Here is a 25,712-nt window from a genome sequence, read left to right as displayed (position 1 = left end):
TTTCGCCTCACCTTCACGTCTGCTCTTAAGCATTCACTCGCCCTCCTTTGACCATCTGTCGGCACGAGGCATTCCTTTCTCTGTCCCAGATCGGCCTTCCCAAAATTGGATCTACTGGACAAAGCAGTCTCTTGTCCTTGAACTCGATCTCAGATTCATTCGTGGTTCCCTCTTTCGACCCGAATAGGCAACTCACTGATCACCACGATCAGCACACCAAACGATTACTCAAGTATTCACTCATTCGGTATCGCAACTGCCAACCGACACGATGCTCACCAAGACTTGCTTCGCGCTTGCTTCGGCCGCTCTTGTCAGCAACGGTGCCCTTGCCGTGAACCACCGCCACCGTCATGGTCATGAGCAGAAGCGTGCTCTCATCTACGAGACCACCGAGACCGTCACTGACATTGACTGGGTCACCGTGACTGTCGACCCCAACGAGCCAGCCACCGTGCCTCCTGTCGTTGAGGCTACGTCTGCCTCCAGCTCGACTTCTGTCGAGGCCACTCCCTCTGTGCCCAGCGTCGCCCAGCCCGCGGCTCCCTCTTCTTCGTCGTCGGCCACACCCGTCGTCGTCGAGACTCCCACCCCGACACCAAGCCCGGCTCCCACCACGCTGGCTACCAGTGTTGCTTCTCCGTCGCCTGCCACCCCCTCCCAGGTTCTCGAGACCCCTGAGGTTGCAGCTGTTGCCGCGGCGCCTTCTTCGTCCTCGTCTTCGTCTTCGGCTGCGGCCGTAGCTACGACTGCTGCGGCTACGACTTCCGGCAACAAGCGAGGTGCCGCTTACAACATTGCCAGCCTGGTCTCCCCCCTGATTGGCACCGGCAGCAAGATCAGCTGGGCTTACAACTGGGGCCAGGTGAGCGATGGGCTTGACGATGTTGACAGCTCCCTGGAGTACGTCCCCATGCTGTGGAGCAACAGGGAGGACTTCATCTCGACCTGGGACTCCAACGCCAAGACCGCCATCAGCAACGGCGCTAAGAACTTCCTCGGCTTCAACGAGCCCGACAACCCGGGCCAGGCCAACATGGACGCCGCCAGCGCCGCTGCCGCCTATATCCAGTACCTGACACCCCACGCCGGCTCCGTCCGCCTCGGCTCCCCCGCCATCACCAACAGCGGTACTGACGGCGAGGGCGTGAGCTGGCTGAAGCAGTGGGTCAGCGCCTGCAACGGCCAGTGCCAGTTCAGCTTCTGCGCCGCGCACTGGTACTCCCCCGCGAGCAGCAGCGACTTCCTCAACTACGTCACCCAGGTCCACGAGGCCTGCGGCACCGACAAGACCGTCTGGATCACCGAGTTCGCCCCCACCGGCGCCGATGACGCCACCATCTCCTCGTTCCTGGAGGAGGTCCAGGACGCCCTCGACAACAACTCGACCTACAGCTTCGTCGAGAGGTACTCGTACTTCTACGTCGCCGACGGCTCCCTGGTCACTGGCACCTCCGCCAGCAGCTTTGGCAACACCTTTGCCTACGGCTCCTGAAAAAACCCAGCCGCTGATTTATCAGCGTCTTCTGATTTTGACTTTCCCCATTTTTGAAAGGGTCATTGGCGTTCAAATGAGCTCCTAGACTCGGTTTTAGTTTTGCGGTGATCATGGTGGGATGGATGGGATGAGATACCTAGACCCCGAAGTCAGGGTCCAAAAGCTGCTTCACTTCTTGTACATAAAAAAAAAATTTTCCTTTTTTTTTTTTTTCTTCCCGATTCATTTGGGGTCGTGACGGACCAAGAGAGGACATTCTTAACGGAGTGAGGGCAAGGCCCTCACAAAGGCCATATCTGGGTGGCGAGGTCCGTACATCACAGCAAGATACAAGAACCCCCTAAGAAGAGGGTGATTTGTCTTGCTCGATGTCGGATATTCGAGGACGAAGTCCTCGAGTCTCAGACACCAACAATCCACGATGACTTTATGCCAGGAATGAAAATTGCATGCAGCTAAACACATGGATCTGATACCAGAAGTCTTGCGTGACCTTGCTTGTTTATTTGTGATGGTAATTAAGTCACTCGCTGCTGTGAATTACATACGCGCCAAGGGTCTCCTGGTGATAACGCATAAAATGCAAAAAGAAAGACAGGAGGGGGGAAACCAATCGAGACCATCTTCGCCACTGACAGCAGCCTATCCTCTCGCGCATCCACCAAGTGACTAACACACGCCACGCGGTCGTGATGCCCACTTCAGCGCTCGAGCCAAGCTAACCAGGGGCAAGCAGCACCGCCCAGAAACCCACCCGCGCGGACCGTAGATGGAGTGTAGAGAAAAAGCCAAGGCCGCAAGCCAACTGAGTCGGGCGAGGATATACTCCGCCGCCAGCGGGGGCAGCGGCGGTGTAGGACCGGTGCTGAGAGAATACGGTGATGGCCGCCGCGCTCCTCCCCTGACACAGACGCAGGGAGTTTTGTTTGTCCCCCCCCCCCCTCTCTTTTCATCTTCACACGAGAATGCCTTTACAAGAAAGAAATCTCAAGAAAAAAAAAAAAGGGGGGGGGGTGGCATAGGGAGTCTGGAGAAATCCAATGGGAAGTAGTTTCGCGATGCTAATTAGTTGCTTCGGGGACTGTAAGATGCGACGTGCAAAGACCGATGTCTGCCAACTCTGGAATATGCGCCTACCAACGTGGCTTGAGAATCCCGCGCAGGTGGATGATTCCCGCGTGTCGGATCCCCGAGGCGTAAGCCGATTACGCGTCCGCCCAAGCTTTGCTATCACCTCCATCGCAAGCGCGAGGTATTCTGGTGGCCCTCGAGCCCGAATCAGAGCCTCCACTATCGATGAAAGCGGCGCTGAATCCACCGGATCTTATCGCGGGGCTGTAGGTGTCCAACGGAGTCGCGAGATTCCCCCTGTGGAGTTCGTACAGAAGTTGAGAGGTATACTCGCCAGCAGGAATTGCCCTCACACTGTGTCGGTCGCTTAGTAGTGGTATCTTAGATGAGGTCAAGTTCACGAGAACAGAATGGGACTAGAGCGATGTACGACACGGAGAAACAAGACGACAAGTGAATTCATTGGCTCCCAGAGCCAGCAAACTGTGAACTGTCTACCTCCAGTAATCCGACGAGTGTACCCGCCCTTGCGGCAGTACGAGCTCCAGCCGGCCCCGCCAGTACTCGTGCCCGCCGACGTCTCGGCGGCCCGCGTCGAGCGCGGCATACTGCCGACGCGACTCCAGCCGGAAGGCCTTGACCCGGACCACCACGTCCTCCATCCCTCGCAGCTCTGCTTTGGTGGGCAGCCTGAACTCCGCGGTGGCCGCCGGCAGCATGATCGAGTCCCACGCGCGCCCGAAAATGAAAGACCCCGCCGGCACGCCAGCAGCGACGTGGCAGGGCGTCGCGGGACAGATACCCACGCGGTTGGCTGCGTCGCAGACGTTCCTCATGTACTCGTTGACGGCGGGAGGGTTCTCCGGGCTGATTATGCCCGATCCGACCCAGACCGGAACGAGCTTTGGTGGCTGGCCGTAGTTACCACCTGGGTTAATGGTGAAGCTGAAGTGCTCATCTCTTGCTTTGTTGAAGGGGTAGTCGTCGATTTTCTCCTCGGAGATAGAGCGCTCCGTGTCCTTGGCATCGGCAACTTCTGCCCCCGCTGCCCCGGCCGCCTGATCTTTCACTCTGGATTTGACGGGCGAGGACGATGGGCCCCACGCGCTTTCGCTGAAGAATGAGAATGCTTCAGCTCCCTGTTCTAGTAGCGCCTCCGAGTCCATCTCGTCGGTCTCGTTGTCGAGAGAACCGAGCTCGTCCCTGGCGTCTGGTTCGAACTCTAATCGGACGTGGCGGAGACCCTGCAATACCGGCGGTCCTCGGAATGGCAGCAAGGCTCTTGTGGCCTCGATCGCTTGCTCCTGAAGAGCGACAAGGCGTAAGAAATTCGTAAGTCGTTGGGCGACGATACCGGTCGAGTACCGCGGTATCATTGAGACGGTGAGTGAATAAAGGCGCGGGTTCATGTCCGGTACGTATGTCTGCGGATATGCGAGGTCGAGCCTCTCGCGCATGTATGTCTCCGCCAGCCACAAGTTCGTCAATTCGCCAGTGCTGCGAGATTCGAGAGTTGGAGTGTTGGTGATCAGGGAGTGATGGACCTTGAGGACGCGTAAATTTGACGATATGACGGGCCGAAAGAGGTACGCAGCTCCTGGCAGGGCATACAAGGCAGCGGCTTTAGAGAGGTAGGGCGCTTTGCTCTTCCAGTCTGAAGTGTGATGAGGTGGTAGCGATGTTCTGTCACATTCGAGGTGTTCAATGTAACCAGGAGACTCGCGAAGAAGACACTCGATGGCAGATGAACTTAGGCTGAGCTCATTCAAGTGTAAATGCGTGGTGCCTGCCTGTGGAGGCGGCCAGTGAAGCCGTTGGTGTTGAGGATGTAATGCATCGGGTGAGTCTTCCCCTTGAGCGCCCGCCAACACCCTTACAGCGTCCTCTGCCGAGTCGACTCTGATGCGTTCTCGTCCCCTAGATCGGCCACGCACCGTGGCCTGACCTCGCTCGCCGGTGGAACCGCCATTCATGGCGCCGTAGACGGGGGGATCCGCAAGATATCGGTCAGCAGACGAGAATGTCGCGCTGCACTCAGACTCGTCGATGAAATAAGGTCCACGATTGGGGCGGGGGTCACCGTTTTCATAGACCGGTCTTATTTGTCCTTCGACCTTGAAATGATCATTCGACTGTAGCCTAGCGTTTGAGTAAGTAGGGAGGCTGTATTCTAACAGCATGCTGAGAAAATCGTCCGTCAGACCGTTCCTGGACATGTCAAGGCTCCATAGCTGTGTGCCGAATGCGTGCACGATCGCACCGGCCGTCGAGTCATTCAAGTGCTTTCCACTGAGCTTCAGGATGCGGAGGTTCGGCAGGTCGTGAGGTATGAGCGCTCCTTGGTTCCCAAGAGTTCCAGGGGTATTGGACATGTCGAGGTAGACCAGGCCAATGAGCCATTGGCCACCAAAAAATCTTGCGGGAAGCGATGTTCCACAATTAGCAATGCTGACAAGGTGAATCTTGTCCAGAGAAACAGTAGTGCTCGACCGAAGCGCTTGTCTTGACAGCATGGAGAGGTTCAGTTGTGGATGTCCATCGAGCAATAAGCAGCGCAGGTTGGGAAGCCGAGTTGCCAGTTCGCCAAAGCTGTTGTTGTACGCCTCTTGGTGGTCGTCCGGTCCAGGAACGGGAGCGAAGCCACGGAAATCCATAACGGCCACCATCGCAGCAGTCGACGCGTCTATGTCCTGTATACGGGAAAGAAATTTCGAGTACCACTGGTAGTCTTGTCGAGATGTGTCAACCGCTCTGCTTCGGGAGCACACCCAGCAAGGAGTGATAATCAGGCGGGGTACTCACCGTAGGCCGTGTCACGACTCAACGTGCGCACGACGGCAAGAGGATCCTTCCATGCTCGTGGGGCGAAAAGACTGTGGAATTGCCTAGAGACACAGCACAGGCTTTGGTAGTCTGAGGGATCGATGTAGGGCGCCACAAGCTCGAGCCACTGCTTCTTGCCAGTAGCATCTTGATATGAGGGTAGTTGCTCCATCATGAAGACCCCCGATGTGGGGTCCAGCTTAACAAGAAATAGCTGTGTAGACAGTAGATGGTCAGGTGATGACCAGGAGTCGTGTGTTGAAGAAAATGCCAGCTGACTGGAGTCCAACAGAAGCTACCGAGACGGTATGTATGAAGGGGTTGAGAATGGAGACTGCTCATGAAGTTTGTCTCACATCAGAGTGTCAAGGCCAACGTTATCCCGAATCGCTCGGAAGAAACGGTGACAAAAGGTGCCCGATATGTAAGTGGTCATGAATGAGAGATATCAGGCCGGATGAGACAGTAGATGTGGTGAAAGGCCTTGCAAGGATGCAAGATGTGCAGTGAGAGTGTCCACATTTGGTTGTGGTGTTTGCTTGTTCAACTCAGTAGCAGAGAAGTGAAAGTTGACTCGGTGGTGATGGCTGTCAGGAATCCCGCGGTAGTGGGCGTGAGGCTCAAGGAATGGTCCCCAACTTGATCGTCATCTCTGCCTTGGCCATGGGGCTTAGTGATCACTTGATCTTGGAAGGCCGAATTGCACTGATTGGCTGCAGCCGCTAGAGTGCCTCGCCGACCACATCCGAAGTCAGAACGACGTGTATTCGAAGGAGAGGATGAAGAGAGAAAAAGAGAGGTATGATACCACACTTTCTCGTGTTCCTGAGCATCTGCTTCTAATTCCACCAACAGGATGTGGGCCTTCGCATACATGCTGTCTTGCTCGTGAGAGGTGACTGGGTATCAAAATACTTGCGGCAAGTAGGCCAGAGGGGCATTGGATCAGAAAGTGCAATAAGGTGTCAGAACACCGGCCGATTTTTAAAGCCCGGACTCCTCCCTGCTGAAGCAAATACATACAGGTTTAACGGCGTAATTCGGTTGCCGCATTGAGACGTATGTAACGCATCTCGTAAATCGTCCAAGCCACTCAAGATCGAGTAGCAGCAATTGCTTGTTCTAGGATGTCAAGGCCCTCCTGGATCTCTGCCTCGGAGATAGTCAATGGAGGCACAAATCGGAGTGTGTTGGTCCCCGCCGTGATCACGAGGAGTCCCCTCTTGCGGGCGGCCTTTACGATGGGCGTTGGGTCCTGGGTGAGCTGTAGACCGAGTATCAAGCCACGGCCGCGTATCTCGGTGATCAAGTCGGGGAACTTGGCCTGCAGCTGTTTGAAACCGCTGGCAAAGACAGCTCCTTTGGCCACTACGTCTTGTTGCAGGGCAGGATCTGCGAGTCTGTTGACGATGTAATGTGCCAGACGACACGCAAGAGGGTTGCCGCCGAAAGTGGTCCCGTGATCGCCCACCTTGATCTTGTCGGCCACGTCCTTGCTCACAAGGACAGCGCCAATGGGAAAGCCATTCCCGAGTGCTTTGGCCGTGGTCAGAATGTCCGGGTGAGCCTCCTTTGGCAGCCTGGTATGGGCCCAGAATGTGCCAGTCCTCGAGAGACCGCACTGGATCTCGTCATAATGCAACACAGCGCCAACCGCCCTGCACCGCCTGGCCAGGGCAACCAGGAACTCATCGCTCGCCACCTGGACACCACCCTCACCCTGGATGGGCTCGATTATGACACCGCACGTCTTTTCCGTCACGAGATCGTTGATGGCAGAGATGTCGTTGTAGTTTCCGTACTTGAAGCCGGGCACCATGGGGGAGAAGGGTTGCTGGTACTTGGGGTTGGGTGTGGCCGAGAGACTGCCCATGGTCCGGCCGTGGAAGGAGTTGTTGAAGGAAACAAACTCGTGCTTGGCGCCAGAAGGGTCGAGGATCTTGCCGACCTTGCGGGCGAACTTGATGCCCGCCTCGTTGGCCTCGGAGCCTGAGTTGCAGACGAAGACGGAGGCAGCGTCGCGCATGGAACCAGACTCGAGCGTCTTCTCGACCAGGAGCTTGGAGAGGGCACCGGTCCAGGGGTTGTAGTAGAGGTTGGAGGCGTGAACGAGGGTCTTGGCCTGATCTGCAATTATCCTGGAGAACTCGGGGTCGCAGTGCCCCAGGGCATTGACAGCAATGCCGGATGTGAAGTCGAGGTAGCGCCTGTTCTCAACGTCCCACAGGTAAGAGCCCTCGCCCTGGACGAATACTGGCGGGGGGCGGGCGTAGGTGGCGACCATGTAGGGGGCATGACCGTCGACCATGGCGGCACTGGGCGAGTCGGCGGCGGGGTCTGGGTTCGGAAGGCTGGCATCTCTCTGTGGGGGAAACGGTGTCAGCGATGGGCGAGTCGAAGCTCCGTGATGTGGCACAGGCTCACAGCTATGTTTTGCTGGACATGTGAGCCCAGGTTGCTGGCCGGGGCAGTCGTAGCCTGGGAGTAGGAGCGCAACCTGGCTGGGATGGAGCAGGAGGAAGAGGATGGGCGACAAGGGCGAGCAGCCAGCCCGGCCGCGGCCCTGTGGATTCGAGTCCGGAAAGCCATGTCGAGAATGCTCCGGGGAGGGTGTGGGCGCGGAGGGGGGAGGTGGTTGTTGAGATGCACAGTGGCTTCGACTTTGACAACTGGAGAGAGGAACAGGTCAATGCCGAGCTGATGCGCAGGAAACCTCGCAAGCGATGGGGAGTGAAGCCTGTCGGCGCATCAACTCATAGATAGTCGAGCGGATGAGAGGTCATCTGCAGCTGGGCAGCCCCGATAGCGGTCCCTGGTGAAATTTTCATGGAGGAGTCAGAGCCACCCCAGGCTGGGGGCTGTCTCTCCAAGACCCAGTCGACAGGGCCACACGCCCGGGAGCCCCCGGGACCCCGTACTTGGAGTAGCTAGCATGTCGCTCCCGAGGTCGGGAGGGGTGGGGACGGGCTGGAGTACCTAGGTACCTAGACTGCAGTACTTGCATGAAGTAGCCCTGCATCAACTTGGCCGAACTCTTGAGCTTTTGTTGTGTTGCGACCAGTTCCATGGGTGGATGGGTGTTTACATGTAAACATCCATCAGGGGCTGAATAGTCGACATGAACTAATTACAAGACTAGCATGATTCCAGAGGTTCGGCTGCTTCGGCTGGGACCAGACTGTCGGCTTGCATCATCGCAACGGCTACAGGGCACAACGCGCAGCTGACTCGGGGGCGGCGCCCGGACCTGACACGCCGCAGCTTGGAAGCTTCCAGGGTTGTCATCGTCACATGCCACTCCGGAAGAGACCACGACAATCCGGCGATCCGCAGGCCCTCACAACCTCGATCATTTCCACTTCCAGAAGGGAGGTAGACTGTGGGGTGGCCAGGTAGCCTGCCGGGTGCCAGCAAATAATCGATGGCCTACCTAGGTATTTCTGTCACTTCTCACCACCTGGCACTTTACTCCGTGGCTGCTGGCACTACGGCACTGTGCGTGCACACTGAGGTCCGAGTCCAATGGCCGTGGGAAACACAGGCCTCTATGAGTCCCAACCAGGGGCCGTCGTCCCAGTCCCAGCTGAGCACGCGCTGTCACTGCAGGCCGTGCCCAGCTAGGGACGGTGTGGCCAGTCGGTCTACTACCAATGCGGTGCTCCGTAGGCTTGGGTCGAAGATGGGGCTCGCTCCCTTCCTGCGACAGTCACATGCCAAAACTCCAGTCCCCAATCCCAGTCACCCAGCCCCCAGCTTCGGTGTCCGTCTGACGTCCAGGGCCTCCGGGCCGAAGCATCAGCATCCTCACCTGACCTTCTCGTCGTCTTTATGATTGTGGTAGTTTCATTTGTTTGTGTTTTCTTCCCTTCCCTTGGATACCACCGTATCCTTTGTCCCTGTAGACGAACCTCCCCAATATACCGAATACCACCTTCTGCCGTCTCTCTACCCGGTCACTTTGTCTCCGTCCCTGACTACAGTCACGAGCGCACCCGTGCTTTCACTTCTCACCCGGCGCCAGGAATGGCTGTGTGTGCCGGCTTGCGGTCTTCCTGAATTCCATTCAACAACACCTACCATTGAGCAGCCGGCCTTCGACATAACCGAGACTGTATCCTCCCTTACGATATCATCTTTGCGACACCCGAAGAGGGGAGCCGGGTCCGCGGCTCACACGTCCTAGAAAGTGTTCAAAGTCGCATGGATCTAGACCCGGCATCTAGCCCTCACACATCATGATAGACCATGTCCTGGGACGGCCGTCTGCCAAGTCGCGAAGACTACAGGTCCTCGCCGTGCTTGCCTTCTGGTCCGCGTACCTCTTCAAGTCCGTCGTCCTCTCAGTCCCTTCACCGAGCCTGCTGGCCCTTGGCTGACACTAAAGCAGAGGCCACAAACACGGCCCTCCACTTGTGCGTCTCTACTCGAAGCTTTGCTCCAAAAAGTTGACAGCATGGCAAATCGTCGTCGTAACCATGACATTCCTCTATGCTGGCCGCAATTTTAGCACTCTGGTCGGCCTGGCGAGCCCAGAGCCGCTATCCAACATGTACGATGCGCACTACTTTCGAGCCACTTGGATCTTGACTGCGCTTGACGCAGGGTTTTGGACCGCCATGAAGATCAAGTCCAAGTGGCTGAGGGACTTGTCGAGCGTCGTCTTCTCAATCTTCTACCTATTTGCTGCGGAAAAGGCCGACGAGAAGGTGCGCAAGGTTCGGTCAAACCTGACTGTCGAACACCTGAGGATCAGTTGGAACAAGGGCATCAGCCCATACATCGACTTCTTCCAGAAACTTATGCGCCCGCGATATTCCCGTTGGCCTCCGCGCGCTATCCGCATCCCGAGGCCGTCCACAAGCGACTACAAGGAGCCTGTCTCAGCCTGGCTATACTTTGACGGGCCACTGTCGGAGCTGGAGCACCAGAACAGGGTCGTGCTGGACCTGCCGGGAGGTGGTTTCGTTGCCATGGATCCGCGCTGCAACGACGACAAATTGCTCTCGTGGGCGTCCAAGACGGGGCTCCCTGTCCTCAGCATAGATTATCGGAAAGCGCCCGAGTACCCGTTCCCGTACGCCTTGAACGAGTGCTATGATGTCTACGCAACTCTCATGAAGACTCGCGGGCGCTGCATCGGCATGTCTGGTAAGGAGACGCCCAAGGTTGTCGTCACTGGCGACAGTGCTGGGGGCAATTTAGCGACGGCGATGACTTTGATGATCATCGAGGGTGGACTCTTTCCCTCGAGTCACTTCCAGGGGCAGGCCGGTCTGCCGATACCTGACGGTTTGGTCTTGTTCTACCCGGGGCTCGACATGAACATTGGGAACTGGATGTCCGATGAGCAAATGGCCCTGATCCAAGACCGGAGGATGCGATCGACCAACAAGGCCGTTGCTCGCCGCAAGAGCATGCAATACAACAATCTCGTCGGAACGCCGCACCACTCCGACGACGAAGATGATTCACCAAAGTATGTTGTCTACCCGCCAGACGATGGGGACAGAGAAACCAAGCAGCTGGCGAACTCGGAAGGTACTCGCACCCCCCAGCCCGAATACGCCCACGCGACCCCGACCAAATGGAGTAAAACACGTCGATCATCGCAACCAGACTCGCCTGCCGTCAGCAAGCGGGCCGGCAGTACCTCTTACCATTCCGAGCCGCTTCAGACAAGGCTCGCAATGTCTTCCATGTTATCCTACTTCAATGATCGTGTTCTCGCACCTGAGATGATGCGCGCTATGATCATCTTGTACATTGGCCCGCACAACCGGCCGGACTTCAGCCAAGACTACTTGTTATCACCCATTCTCGCCCCCGACATGCTCCTCGCCCGCTTCCCAAAGACGTACTTTCTGACCGGCGAACGCGACCCCTTGGTAGATGATACTGTCATTCTAGCCGGCCGTCTCCGCCGCGTAAAGGCCGCCATGTACGCATCAGGAGGGCAGAGATTGGATTACAAGGAGTCGGACGCCCTGGCCGAGGGCTTCAACGACAAAGACGTTGCTGAGGTAAACCTGATTCCGGGCACATCACATGGGTTCCTACAATTCCCAACGATCTACCCGCCGGCGTGGAAGCTCATCGACCGTTCCGCCGGGTGGATCGAGGAGGCGTTCGCGTCGAGCGAAGCGCGAGCGTGAGAGCAGGCGGCGCATGGTCAAGAAGGCGGCCGAGAGCTCAGGGAGGCACCACATGCGGGCCGAGTCAAGCGGCGATGAGGGACTGCTGGAGATTGGGATGACCAGGGCGAGGGGCAAGTCAGCGTCCAACGGCGTCAAGACAAACGGCAAGGACGCCGCGGCCGTCGACGTCCAGAAGGCCAACGACGGCGAGGCAGATCGCGAGAGTCCGGAAAGGAAGGGGAAGAGAAAGGCCAACGGCCGCGCCAAGAAGGACTCGCTGAACAGGCTCGCCAGCTCGGATGATCTCCTCGGTCGGAGGATGCACGGCCTCGCTGGTGGCTTGACTGGCCTGGCGGAGGAGGACTGAGCGAGATGGCCTCCTGTGTAAGATTGTATGAAATATACGTCGTCAAGCACGCCCGCGGAGTGAACATGAGAGAGCCTCGTGCTTATACCGAGCCAAACATTATTCTTTACACCGGCACACATGATAACCTTTTACATTCTAGACACGTTCACGTTGAGTCAGGAATTAGAAACTACACAGTCCACAGACCAAGACTCAGTGACGAATACTACTCACACACTCCCTAGTTTTTCCTCACGGGGAGCCAGGAGTAAGACTTACCGCCGAATCTGATGGACGTCCGGTCAAGCACTGCATGAGGATACGACAGCTTTACAAGAGAGGCTTGGTGACCTCTCACGGATGCTCTGCCTCCATGGAGCAGGCGCAAACCAGATCTTGATATACTCCTCTCACACAGTACCCCGTGGATACGATCTACTGGCCGCACGCAACAACACAGGGTGTTCAGGTTTTGCAGCTTTACTACACTTTTGGGCGGCAAAACACCCGCAGACACGCCGCTGGGACTACTGAGGAACCTCGGGAACCTCGAAAAGCAGCACTTGTCCCTGTCTCCTTCTCTCCCACCCTCTACTAGCATGCCGGTCGCAGCATAACACTGCAACAAGGCCCCGGCCGACCAAAAAAGCCGGACTCGAAGCAAGATCCAACCTCCCCAAGGCCCTCCCCTTGACGAGACCTACCCGTGCCGTCTTTCTGTCCACTTCAAGTCCCACGAGGTTTTTCTTCCGTTGCCATCACGCTGTACCTTTGTTCCCAGGAGCGCCGAAGGTACCTTGGGGTCAGCAAGGTGTGGCAGGTTGCTAGGGGCGAGCTACTGGTAAACTGCAGCAGTCGCCCCCCGGGAAAGCTCGCTGTCTTTGTGGGCCTTGCCACATACGACGACTCACAAAGTGAGACGGAGTCCGTTGGTTGGGGAGCAAGATACAAGCATGCTGGGGCGACTGTGTATACCCAAGGATGGGCTTCTGGACACTCCGAAATTGCCGTGCTTTTTGGCCAAGCGGTGTCCTTAGCATCAGCTGGGCAGTTAATTTTGGCCAGAAAGTTGCTTCGTTGGTCGTACTTGTTAAGAAGAGGCTTTGGCATCAGCTGTACTTGTGTGGGAAGGAATCTGGCGCCACAAACAAACAAACCCTGCGCCAATACTCATTTTTATTATTATTATCATCGTCTTTTCAATCAATGCCATGGACGGATCCGCCAGCCCAACACAGCACACTTGTTCTGTCCGCTTGGTTCTCATACTGTGGGAGTTGCGATCTTTGTATGGCCAATGCGGACTTGTTTGAACCTCCTGGTTGGCCCGGCGAAGCAGTACATGGGATGCTGTCACGAGTCTGCCCCCGGGCCGCAGTTGGAACGGCCCTCCAAAAGCCGGGCCCGTGATCAAATCACTGGGTGGCTGATTAAACATGGGAAGGGGTGGCAAGACCTAGGAAATGACGAGACGGGCCAACACGCAACAGGTCGAGAGCCTGGCCTCTCCCCCCCCCCCCAAAAAAAAAAAAGGAATCGTCCCTCTGATACGTAAAATCAGGGGTGACATAGACAGTTCACCACTTCTCATCAACAGAGGTCTGGGCCAGGAACATCTCGCGCTGGATCTCCACACCTTGGTGGTTGCTTTTCCCCATCTTTTTTCGGCCTCGCCCAACCGATCGGCCTGGCCCCAAAATGTCTGAGGGTAGCTCTCATGCGAGTAATGAGACATCTGGCTCGGATCATATGCAGGCGTGGGCCCATCGATGCGCGCCGGTTCGCACCAGCATCTGCAGGTGGTTGCAGAATCGTACAAGTGCCTGCAGAAGCGTCATGTACGTCGAAATGACCTTACCCAGGTGTCATCCGGCCGTGATCCCCGGCCCTCATCGGCATTAAGATTAGAGATGGCAATCAAGACAACTGTGAGATTTAGTGGAAATTCGAAATTCCCGCCGGGGGCTTTCGCCGGGGTGGCCAGGGGACGTGGCTGGAGTGCCAGCCAGGAGGGCAAGCCGGTATAGCTGCACGTCAACGACACTCTCCTGCAAGGCACCAGCCATGCTACTTGCATAGACCGGCATGTAGAGGCTGCAGGCTGCAGGCTGCAGGCTGCATACTTCAGCTCCCAGCGCCCAGGCGTCCCGCACCTTTCACACGCAAAAAGTCCTAGACCACCTGGCCGAGATAACTGCTCGGCTCACCTTGACGTAGCCACCGGCACGATATACTCCCAGCCGGGCAACAGCCCACACACCCCGCGCGATCGACGGAACAAATCGAAGCGGCAAAGACATTCATTCCAAGGAGAGGACGCGCACCGCGTCTTCCGACGGGAGCCGCCATGCTGGACGCGTGGGGACTTGGGACTATCGCCCGGTCCAGTCAGTGCGGAAGGACGGCAGACCTTGGGCCAGTGGGGCGGGGGTAAGGGGAGAGAGATAGGGCCTGAGAGAGATATCATGGGCCTTTCACCGATCTGGCCTAATGGCTCTTGTCAATGCCGGCAGGGCCGGGTGGTTCAACTTTCTTCGTGCTTAAGTGGAATGGAGCGGTCGCACAAGGTTGTGGCCCGGGGGTCTCACTCAGCACACTGTCTGTCTCGCCCGATGGGGGGACGCGTTCTCAGAGTCTCAGCTCGCGTCAGATGAGGAGAGCACGCGTCACGGCAACTTGTGGCGGAAGATGAACAGAATATGTCTCGGGTGGGGCGAGGAGGCCTGCGACAACGCATCGGCTGATGAGGTGGTGCTTTGATGCGGCGCGAGGAAAAGAGGCAGATTTGCCCGCCCAGTATGAACAGTATGAACAGTGTGGACGGGGATTTCCAGGCGCCTGATCTTTTCGCACTAGACCCTTGTGCTCCCATCCAAGCTGCCAGCTGCCAGTCTCGGGTAGGCTCTTGTCAGTTCAGATCTCCGGTGCATACCCGTGCAACACACCAGTCGCACAGTGCCCACCATGTCTCACTCGGGAGCGATCCGAAGAGGTGTCAACCCGGCGTGAAAAGGCAAGAGAGTGTGGCTGGATGCACTGTTTCGGAGAGGGAAACGGAAGTGAGAAACAAGAGACGGGGTTTCCCAGCAGAAAGATTGTCCTGGAGTCGACAAGCTCTTCCTCCCAGTCCCCGGCCCAGGTGAGCTGAGGAATGCTGGCCGGGGAGGATGGCGGATTGAACAAAGGACTGAGACGCAATCCACAGCCTGGTTTGATTGTTGCGACTGCGCTTCGTCACCAAAGACAAAGTCCCAAGTGAATGGGGCTGTTGGGGCGCAACAAAAGGGTGTAAGCAGCAGAAGTGGTCCTCTAGAATTCGGTCTGTAGCAAAAGCTGCCCAAGGAAAGTGGTATCTGACAGAACCTGGACATGTACAACCTCCGCCACCTTTCCAGCGCCCCCCCACCGCCCTCTTAAGGATTTCTCTTGCACATGGATTTTTTCAACGCCGGCCAACATGATTTGCCCATTCCCATTTGAGCTCCTTCAATGTTCCCCGCCCCACCATTTTCCGGCTTCAGAGTCACCTTTCCCGTTTTTAGAAACAGTTACAGACAGCGAGGTCCTAAAGTGTATAGAATATATTTGGTACAGAATTTCTGTGAACAAAATGCGCGACAGCCCCGTTGTAACACCTGGACAAGTTAGATATGCGCCGGATGGATGCCGATGTCGCGAACGGTGCGTCGTCGGAACATTAACATGTTTTGCGTCACTCAGTAACATCGTGAAGTATTATGAACGTGTGCGCGCGGTGGCATGAGGGTGGAGATTCGGTGCGGACATATCCAACGTATGAGCGTAACGTGCGTGAGAGCCAGTCGTCTTGCTGTGTAGGCATGATGCGAAGCCAATGCTACCTCTTTCGTTGCAGGATGAGCTTGTCGACCTCTCGCTAGGAAGGTTCGGCCTTCACCAGACTCCGCGCAGACTTTGAGAGAAGGCTGCCATCGCATTTCATACCATCATCTGTGCTTGGCGTCGTTGATCTTGTGGTAGCCTTCTTCTTGTTCTTCATCTTACTCTGCATTTCCGCAAGCAAGATAGCAGCGCCGATCTCATGTCTCGTCCTGCTTCCAGCAGACTTTTCGATGTGCCGCTTGAGGTGGTCTCGGAAATTGTCGCACCTGCCGAAGGTTTTGGGAGTCTCGCAGAATTCACAGCGCCATGTTTCTGGATTATCCGAATGTGCTCTGACTGTCCGTCAGTAATTTGGGTCAGATCATGCCGGCGCATAGAATTGCCACTCACTCATTGTAATGCCTCTTCAAGTGCTCCTGCCTCGAGTAGCTTTTACCATTGCACTCGGGATATTCACATCTGTGCCTATTCGCCGGGGCCTTGGAGACCTTGAAGCCTTCTTGGAGTGGAGGAAGCTTTCCTGCCATGTGCTTGGACTTTGACGTGCGACCCTTGTTGGAATTTGTCTTCGGAAGGCTCTGCTGCAATAATGCCGACTTTTGCTGAGGCCCGTCCATGACAATCCTTCGCCTGACATTGCCGTGGGAACTTCCCAGAGGGCCGGGCGTTGGGGTTGTCATGGCCACGACCGGTGACGAAGTCCGCTCAAAAGTTATGGGACTCCCATCCGCATGGTGCTGCCAGATTGCTGTCATGTCGCAGTTTGGAATATGGCTACTAAACAGTGGAGATGGAGTCGGAATCATGAGAGAGTCCATGAAATTGTACGCGTCCATGCCCTGTGTTGGAGTAAAGTCCACATTGTTCTGGAATGCCGCCGCCGAGCTGCTGCTCCGAGACGGCGTCATTGGCAGGCCATGGCACAGCATATTGGGAGCCACGGTTGATTTCATGTCTAAAGGGAAGCAGGCAGAAGTTGATGGCGGCGAGGGCGTGAAGTCGTCGAACATCATGGTGTCATTGCCAAAGGCGATATCAAAGTCCATGGGGTGCTGTGGGGTCGAGTTTCTGGGCGGCGGGGTCAAGGCATCGTAGAGCGAAGAGGCTGATGAGAAACTGCCGGACGAAGAGGGACAGGATGACGAATATGGCAAAGACTGGCCGTTGAAGCCGAAGGTGAAGCTGTCGTCCGCGTCCATGTTCAGATCGAGCAGATGGGTATTCTGGCTGTTGCTGGAAGTATAGCTGTCTAGGCCCAGAACTTCCTTATTGGACTGTACCCTGCTTGTCATTCCAAGAGTCGCAAGGGTGGAGGCGAGTAAGCTGAATCACGGCCCGAGGGTGTCGAGAAGGGATGTGATGAAGGAGTGCCAGAATGATATAGTCCAGATATGTCGAAGGGCACACAAGATTCAAGGGATTGTCGAGCTTCACTGGGGCGTGGGCTTGTTGGACAGGGAGGTCGTCGGGTTGAATATAAGAATGCGCGGACAGGTGAGCGGCTCATTGGAATGGAGACCCTGAGCCGCCGGTGGTTGCTCAATACGTAGGGGTGGCACACCCAAAAAAGACGCGGCAGACCTGGGCCAGCCCAATACAGAATCGAGGTTGGGCTGTCAAGACGTTTGAGCGAAACATCCCTACACCAGCCTATTGCTTGCATGAAGCATCTGTTTTAGTCGGGACTTGTAGTGCCCCTGGCGAGCAAGACGGGCAGACCGTGGGCAAGAGCTATCGACAGATCGGTGGATCTTTGCAGCAAGATCAGTACCTCTGAGCGGCCTGGCCACCTCACAGTACGCTGTATCTTAACCAAAGTACGGGCTCGCAGCCAGGGACAGAGATACCCCCAGCCGACACGGAGAAGTAGATTCGCGCCTGGAGAAGAAACAAGGTGCATGAACCGGTAGATCTGCCCCACAGTGAGTATCGTGATGGTGGGAACTGGAATGAATTTCGCCTATACGGTAATGGCGCCTTCCAGAGCAGGCCTCGCGACCACCGGATTTGAGACACTGCGGTGGGCAGCCAAGCTTGACAGGCTGGACCCCATCACCAAGTGCCTTCCGCAGTCTTCAGGGACAATCTCGGCATCTGGCCACGGCTGGGGCAGGCAGACAGTGCGAGAGCAGGCTGCTCGCCATTGGAAGATTGCTGAAGCCTCCAGGCCGCCCATGACGCCAGTGAGGCTGCGCGAAGTACCATGCAGGTCGAAAGAGATCGAGCTGGGGGCACCACGGAAAAGCAAGCTGCTCAGACGTAATTGGAGCTCCCGTGCCGCAATCCGCACTTGGACGAACTCGTTGAGGCCCAGATGATCAGCTCATCATGCTCGATGCCGATTGCTGGCCCCGAGGCCTCAGAGGAGCGCTGTCCACCGAGTCTCCACCTCCCGTTTGCAATGCAGTGAATGTGCAGTGGCATGGTGGCCGGCTTTTTGTTCGAGAGCCGCCCACTGAGAACTGGACGGAACAGCCCCGTGACAAGGGACAAAGAGTGAGCTTGACCATTGACACATCGACCTTGGACCTTGGACCATCGACCGTTTGAGGCGTCCGGACAATGGTGATGGTAATGGTGTGTATGCTAGTCGCCGTTATGTGATGCTCGACAGACATGCCGCGAGGGCTGGAGGTCGGGCTCATTTGAGTCTGCCGTTCCTGGGGAACCTTGTCTCCCTGCAGCTGGGACCTTGCAGGATGATCTTCCTGACCTGCTGCTTGGCTATGTGCGGGCCATGTCTAGTGCAAAGGCGGCGCTCCTCCTGCAGGCGGGCGATGTGTCGATTGTCGATGTGTCGATGTGTCGATTGTCGATTGTCGAACCCACGCACCCACACGTCCAAACAAGCCTCTCTGCCAAGCGAGTCTGAGCAACCCTATTGATCCTGGTCCGTCAAGAAGCAGGACGGATGCAGCCAGGTGTGGCCGCCCACCATGATGGGGCTGCTCGGGCGCGTGCCAGAAGGGGTCGCCCAGTGAGAGCCGTCGGATCGTTCCCTTGGTCGTCAGACTCCGGAACATACACCGTGTGACAAGGCCACGAGCGGGATCAAAGCCATGGGAGCGTCCTCGTCTCGGCCGGCACTGTGCCGTGATGTGTCCCAGACTGGTGGTGACCGGGGCGCGTCCTGTCTGTCTCCTGGCCTGGTGGACGCATAGTAGAATGATGGTGGCGCCCGGCCGAGTCTAGTCAAGAGATTAGATGTAGATGGATAGATAGATGGTCCGGAGAGGGTGAAATTGGGTTGTGTTGGATCGAGAGAGCACAGACACAACCGTTCAGCGTGTTCGAGGCCCCTTGTGAAGATCACAAATCTCCGTGCCGAGCGCGCGAGACGAGACGTCCCCAAAGGATCAGCATGGCGGTCCCCGGACATGTAGTGTGTGGTCTGGCAGTCTGCCGCGCAGTGCCGAGTACTACACCCAACTGCACCTTCCCTGCTCGTTGGCTCGAGCAACCCCTGCCCGTCGCAGCGCCTGTCACCTGTCAATCGCAACTGCCATCCGTCATCCGCCATCCGTCTTTTGTCATCCGTCATACCCACCATCCAATCCCAGGCACTCTTTCGGCTGCTGTGCTTCGAGACGATGGCTTCTCTTTGCTCTCCCATCCTCACACACAAAGGTGGAGCACCCCGCGGCCATAGCCATGCACTCGAGCAAGACTCAGTGTGCGTGTACCTTGGGCCCGAATTCGAACAAGACGGCCACGCTCGTACTCACAGGGGCGTGCAGAACCAGAACGTCCAGGCATACAACTTGGCTGGGAAATCCTCCCTGCAGGGTAATCCCCTACCGTTTGGCCTGTGTGATATCTTGTGAGACACTCGAGCACAATCTCTGGCACCTGGGTAGGTCTTGGTCAATCCCTTTCTATATACTCCCGAGCATCTGCACAAAGCTCCGGTCCTTGCGACAGTAACCACTGTCTCGCCGACTCGCCCAGACAACACGGAATGAAAGCGGCTTTGTTGGCCCGTGGTCATTTGTGCTGCCTTTCAGTGCTCGGCAAGGCTGGTGGGAGGGACTGTGGAGCCTCTTCGTCAAGTTGCTGTTGTAGGGGCAGCCACTGCCGCAGTGAGCTCATGTGGGTGCGAGTTGTTTGTCCAATACCTACAATCCCGCGGCGACTTGGAGGCTCTACTCTTCATGCACCATGCATTGTCGCCTGTAACCCCGGCTTTGCCCGTCACGGCCCGTCGAAACCAAGTTTCTCATGAACCTTGATGAGTTCGGTCCTTGCCAGCCTGGGGCACGCCAAAGGTATCTTGAAGGGGCCGCCCTCCATGCGATCAAATAAAGCCACGATGTCCCACCGCCTTGAACATGGTTTTGCTTCCCTTCAAGGGCACCCCCTCAGCATGCCATTATCAACCCAGGGCTCCCACATGTTGTCTCAGAGACGGCGGATCGAGCTCGTGAGGCTTTCCTGGTGTCAGGCAACACCCGTGAACGTATGTTGTCAGAAGCCCCTGGCTCAGTCCAGCATTCATTGGGGGCCTCTTTCTCTTTTTGATGCGTCTTGCAGATGATCATCGCGCCACGATTTAGCCTGTTGTGCCTCTGCGATCAGGATGCACCGGCTGTATTCCGCCTGCGCGGTGGAGTGCGTACATTCAACCTGCGTGTTGGTGGCCGGTTCTCCTGCAACTCTATGGGTCAAATGTCACCTCTCTGTATGCTTTCTTAGCATACAATTTCCGGAAGTGTACCCGGGCGTCAATTGACCAGTACGCTCATGATTTCCTGATTCGGCCGCGCGCACAAAATATTCAGTTCCTAGGGCGCAGTCAACTCGACTCCGGCTCACCGAGGACCCACTCGGCCTTTAGCCACTGACCACAACAGTGGTTGGCCGGTGCTTTAATCAAGTTATCATTCATCTCCTCAGCTGGCCGGGGTGACATGAGGACAAATCAGCTTCTTCGGTCCCTTCCACCACATGAGCCTGATTTCATATTCTCTGTTTCTGAGGAGCACCAAGCCACGCGCCATGTGTCGCCGAATCAGGAGTCGAATGCAGGACCGGACCAAAATGGCCTAGCGACAAAGTCTACTCCATCCTCCTCATCGACGACAGCTCACAATCGGATATCACGAGCGATATGACACTTGATATCCAACGGGCAGGGCCTGGACCGTCCTGGCTCCGCGTCGTAGTGAGGGGACGAGCCAACTCGGCCTCGAACAGGATTTTCATCAGACGGTACTTCCCGCTGCGTGGACCATGTCACCTTGATCGGCTGTCATCTCACCGCGTCTCGCCGAGGATCCAGTCCAGCGACTCCGTTTGGCTGCGCGCAAGGCGTCTTGATCAGGCTCTCGCTGGAGGTGGGTGGATGCCCTCAGCAGGGACACAGCCTCGGGACATTAGTGACCGTCGATTTCTCTCGTGTGGATTGCTGCCCGATCCTACCAATGCAAGCCATTTTTGAAGCTGCGTTGATGTTCCGAATCGTGAACTATGCCGTTCCGACCATGTCGGGACCACAACGACTACTACCTCTTGCGTACCTAGCCTCACAGCCCATCTTCACAAGCGTAATTCCTGCTGGATGAATGTTCGAGGAATCGTTAGGGAGTGGAGTGAAGTGACCCTTTGGCTGAACTTTAGTAAGGAATTCCGACTTCGACTCCGATCTTTACGCGCGTCATTCGTACGGCGTCACCGTCCTCTGACTTGGCCCTTCATGTGGAATTTGTGCCTCGAAGTCATCAAGCCTACCAATAGCCGCTATTACAACCGCTTGATTGTGAATGGAATAGTGTGGCTGACGAACTGCATACTCGATGGTACATCGCGCCTCGCTTCCGGTCGATGGCCACTCGAACAGCATATCACTCGTCAATTTGCGACCGGCCAGCCCTGTGGGGCTGGGAGGACCTATCACACCAATTACCAAGATTGGTTCTTCGTGACATAAAAGAGTGCAGCACGTCGGCCCACCCTTTCCCGAAGTGGACTGAATATGCCACTGTCTGGAGTCGAGGGAGGCCCCTGGCGACGAACAAAGCCCCTCCCATATGGCAACAACCATCACCGGCTAAGCACACTACATACCGAGGCCTCCATCGCGAAAGGGGCAATTTTGGCCCCTGCGCATATCTTGCTCTGGTATGAAGGGCCCAGACCAGCTAGTCGAAGCAAGGCGACCCCGACATGTCTCCACTGAGAAGAACAATGGCCGTAATCGTTGTCCTGCATGACGTGGATGTTGTCATTGAGTAGTCGTAAAGCGGTAAACACGCAGAAAGGTAGGTCAGTATCGCTGTGCTTGTCTATTCCGAGGACTCCCCGATTGTTTTCTCCGAGGGTGTTGTTAGCGTTGCCCCCCGAGGCAATGGAATATAAAGGGTCGAGTGATGAGGAGGAGCTGGAAACTATGTTCTCTGGCCTTCCCTCCCCAGTGTTTATTTTCGGTTTTGAACCAGCTTTACTCAATCGCAGAACCAGACATTATAGAACCTCAGCAACACCAAAATCTGGGACCGCAACCAGCATCACCACCATGTGTACCCTGAAAAAGCAATGCTACGCATGCAAAGGGGGATGTGTAGAGCAAGTTGTAGTTCACTGTCCTTCCTATCTGGCTGGGTATGACTGCGGCCAGTCTGATGTGACCCGAGCCGGACAAGCGGGCGGCATGCTCCTTCAAGAGATATTACACCTGTCACCATGTCCTAAACATGGGGTTGACAACCCCCATGATCAGTGTAAAGTCACATACGAATCTCCGATGTGTACCAAATTAGTATCAATACTGAATATCTTCTAGGAAACCTCGCATCACTTTCCTGCCTTGGGCCTCGGGTCAAGATCCGGGATCCGGGCGGAGTCCACTTCGAATGGGCATGGAAGGATAAAGTGGAGCAGGCCCTGGTTGTGTTCGGATAATCACGATCATATGGACATGGGATAGGACGGTGCACTGGGGCGCGTGCATGTGTGGAGGGTCTCACATCGACGCCAATAATCAATGTGGAGGAAGGAGGACCACAAAGTAGCATGATACTGAGTGGCATGATGCCAAAGACATAAGGCAAAATACTTGCACATATGACAGTCTTTCAAATTGAAAAGGGGGATAAAAGGAGAACCCAACACCAGCTGTGCCACGCATCCGTCGACGTGCCAAGGAAACTGGCGAATATCAAGCCCACCTGCCCCGGGTGGCGAACGCCATGTACCGCCCAAGCCACACTCTCTCCGGCACCAGTATATACTGGTGCTGGGAGCTTACCGGTCGGCACGAGGCAGATGGCCTGATGTGACACCACATGAGTGCTCGGAAAGCCTCACTGATCGACATGGACAAATGGAAAAAGGCGATCCGATCGTGCGCGATAAGTGGCAGGCTCCGCCATGGGAAAAGGAGGCGGCGAGACGGAAAAGGCCTCCTGCCTCGAAGCCTCGAAGCTCCCGATGCGAGGTCGTTCAAGCCACGCCCCGCCTCCCGCACGGCCGGACGGCTGGCCACATACAACAGGTCTCACAAGCTCATGTATACCGCCTGACAGCTGCCCGTCTGGGAAGGCTTTGCCACAGAAGAAGGTAGGCCTGGTTGACCGGGGCGTTTCTTTCGGGAAGCTGCAGGAGAAAGAGATTCCCTCCCCCGGACTGCGTGGTCGGGACTCTCCGCCACCCGATGGCAGCCCCGTTGAATGTGGCGTTGGGAGGCCCAAACGAGCAAACACATGTTATGCTTCTTCAGCAGCTGACCAGGAGATAACGTCGAGTCAGATCGCTTGCGGGCGGGCTGTTGGACTGGATTTCCTCCGATGCAAGACGTTACACGACAAGTGTCTGGCTCGCCGAGCATACACTGGCTGCATCTCACGGGGGACTGAAGAGCTGCAGTCTATTGCGATGTCAATTTCTCATAAGCTCTCTGGTTCGATCTACCTCGATGGAGGCCTATCAGGCTTTCTTTCAAGACCTGTCTCCGACTTCAATGACCTGTCATATCTGACAGGGGCAGTCTTCCAGCGCGGGGATCCAGCGTAGTCCTGTCTCGGCCGATAACAACATTTTGTCGGCTCTAGCGATGGAAGATCCCCAAATGACAACCTGAGCCGCTTACCAAGTTTTGCCTTGCATGCGTGCGACAGTGGAGCCAGCCAGCCAGCCAGCATAACGCTTTGAGAATCGAGATGCGGTTCCGGGGTAGCACGTTGAGGTAGATCAGCGGCTCCCGATAACTGGTCATTGGACCGTTACGCCTGCGAGCCGTCGCCAACGTGACCAGGGACTTTTTCCATCCTTTTCATAGGCTGCTGCTGTCTGCTTAAACCACCGCTACGTCACCTCCCGGAGCCGCATCGCCGGTCTCGAACTCTTGATACACCTCCTGAATCTCCTCTTCCGTAGCCTCCAGGCCGGAGCTGCTCATCAGCTTGGCGTTCTTATCCTCCGTCCTGGGCTCGATGAGTAGGTTCTCCTGCACCTCACAGTCCGTCAATGTGCAATTATCTCCGATTTCGCTCCGCTTTCCCAGGATGCACCGGGTAAGCTTACATCCCTTGCCGATCACGACCCCATCCATGAGCAAGCACTGGGAGAGCTTGGCCCCCTCCTTGATCTGACAGTTGGCGCCGACAACTGACTCCTTGATGGCCACTTTTTCGTCTACCATCACGTTCTCCCCAACGAGGCTGTCTGGGCGCGTGATTGTCGTTCGGCCCCTGACGCCCTCCGGGTACATGACTTTCTTGGGGTGTGCAAAAGGGGACGGCGTCTCGCCGCCAGCCTCGGCCTCTTCAACAGAGGGAAGCTTTGCAAGCTGGAGCGAGACGTTCAGTAGCAGCTGAGCGGTATCCACCCTCCGAACGATGGGCGCGGTTGGCTTGGACGGGTGAATGTAGGCAAGGATGGGAGGCACGACATCGTCGGTGGAAGTGGGGGAGTCTTTTGCGGCGGACGATTTTGTGGCACCGTCTACCATTCCACCAGATACGCCATCAGAACCCGTGAGCTCGGAAGACATGCTGTCGTCGTGCAAAGAGTCTGTGTCTGTCTTTTTTGAGTCTTTTGGGGCGAATATCTTGTCGAATCCTAGTTTCTGTGCGAGTCCCGTTTGCCAACCTGCCTTGGCCCACCAGCCAATCACATCTTCTCCGATGCTGTCGAGGCGATCGTTGTCGCGAACAAAGTCTAATACCCACTTGGGGAAGATGTAAATGTGCGCGTCTCGATACGTCGTCCGCACTTGGATCCGGGGATGTCTTCGAATGAGCCCGTGCCGCAGAGGGTAGCCGTTTCTCTCCTCCATCAAGTCGTTCAGCGAGTCAGTAGGCATCGAGTAGACCAGATTCGACATGTGCGAGGTCAGAGTTTCTTTGGAGGAGGGTGCTGCAGCTGCCAAAGGCGTCGTGGCGATGAAATCGGTTTCTTCTCCTTTGACGGGAGTCTCCGTCTTGGTCTGATACCAGACTCCCATGCCGCCACTATGCGGGCCCTGGTCTTCGGGAATCAGACCAGATCCGTTCCCTACCAGATCCCTCAAAGTCTCGCAGTTCACCATCCATGCCTGAAGAAGTTGATCGCCACCCAGCTCGCAGACGAGGTCGCACGGAAGAACCACAAAGTTTCCGGTGACGGCCGACCTGACCTCAGGAAGTCGCAGGATCTCTGCTGTGCCGGTGTTGTGATCCAGGTCCTTTGGTGCCAGCAAATCAGGCCGTGGTAAAGGGAGGCTCGTCAAGGCAGGGTTCAGACTTAGAGTTGAAGCTATCGCCTTCTCGGCCGAGGGAGGGCAGATGAGTGTGATGTCTGACGAAAGTCGTGAGTCTTAGCCGGCCCGCAACGTGCTTCTGCTTCACAGGTGCTTACCTGTAATGCCTGCCCTGTAGCAGAACTCGAGGGGATACCAGACCATGGGCCTATTGGCGATGGGTAGAAGAGCCTTGGGGTGCTCATCAGGGTTTGCCGTGTATGTGGGCAACGACGACCCCGGCCCACAGAGAATAAGGGCCTG

General features: G+C 56.4%; 6 protein-coding genes across 6 annotated transcripts; 2 read left to right on the top strand and 4 right to left on the bottom strand.

Annotated features, from left to right (window-relative positions):
* Window positions 1–271: 271 nt before the first annotated feature.
* On the top strand, window positions 272–1,495 carry INS49_011290 (uncharacterized protein; the record flags this gene model as incomplete). The annotated part of the gene is made up of 1 exon (XM_043172009.1): window positions 272–1,495. The coding sequence occupies one exon, from the start codon at window positions 272–274 to the stop codon at window positions 1,493–1,495; it is 1,224 nt and encodes a 407-aa protein (XP_043023754.1).
* A 1,568-nt stretch (window positions 1,496–3,063) lies between these two features.
* On the bottom strand, window positions 3,064–5,564 carry INS49_011289 (uncharacterized protein; the record flags this gene model as incomplete). Its single annotated transcript, XM_043172008.1, has 3 exons — window positions 3,064–4,113; window positions 4,504–5,297; window positions 5,372–5,564. 3 exons carry the CDS (start codon window positions 5,562–5,564, stop codon window positions 3,064–3,066), a joined length of 2,037 nt encoding a protein of 678 aa, XP_043023753.1.
* A 921-nt stretch (window positions 5,565–6,485) lies between these two features.
* On the bottom strand, window positions 6,486–8,459 carry INS49_011288 (uncharacterized protein; the record flags this gene model as incomplete). Its single annotated transcript, XM_043172007.1, has 3 exons — window positions 6,486–7,754; window positions 7,817–7,850; window positions 8,377–8,459. 3 exons carry the CDS (start codon window positions 8,457–8,459, stop codon window positions 6,486–6,488), a joined length of 1,386 nt encoding a protein of 461 aa, XP_043023752.1.
* Window positions 8,460–9,627: 1,168 nt separating this feature from the next.
* INS49_011287 (uncharacterized protein) lies at window positions 9,628–11,893 on the top strand (the record flags this gene model as incomplete). Its single annotated transcript, XM_043172006.1, has 3 exons — window positions 9,628–9,719; window positions 9,777–11,412; window positions 11,534–11,893. 3 exons carry the CDS (start codon window positions 9,628–9,630, stop codon window positions 11,891–11,893), a joined length of 2,088 nt encoding a protein of 695 aa, XP_043023751.1.
* A 3,877-nt stretch (window positions 11,894–15,770) lies between these two features.
* Window positions 15,771–16,935, bottom strand: INS49_011286 (uncharacterized protein; the record flags this gene model as incomplete). The annotated part of the gene is made up of 2 exons (XM_043172005.1): window positions 15,771–16,068; window positions 16,127–16,935. The coding sequence occupies 2 exons, from the start codon at window positions 16,933–16,935 to the stop codon at window positions 15,771–15,773; spliced, it is 1,107 nt and encodes a 368-aa protein (XP_043023750.1).
* Window positions 16,936–24,023: 7,088 nt separating this feature from the next.
* Window positions 24,024–25,613, bottom strand: INS49_011285 (uncharacterized protein; the record flags this gene model as incomplete). The annotated part of the gene is made up of 2 exons (XM_043172004.1): window positions 24,024–25,507; window positions 25,568–25,613. The coding sequence occupies 2 exons, from the start codon at window positions 25,611–25,613 to the stop codon at window positions 24,024–24,026; spliced, it is 1,530 nt and encodes a 509-aa protein (XP_043023749.1).
* Between the last annotated feature and the right edge of the window lie 99 nt (window positions 25,614–25,712).

The sequence above is a fragment of the Diaporthe citri genome (genome assembly GCF_014595645.1).
Source record: "Diaporthe citri strain NFHF-8-4 chromosome Unknown scaffold_5, whole genome shotgun sequence".
NCBI lineage: Eukaryota > Fungi > Ascomycota > Sordariomycetes > Diaporthales > Diaporthaceae > Diaporthe > Diaporthe citri.
This window is presented reverse-complemented; position numbering and strand designations above follow the sequence as displayed.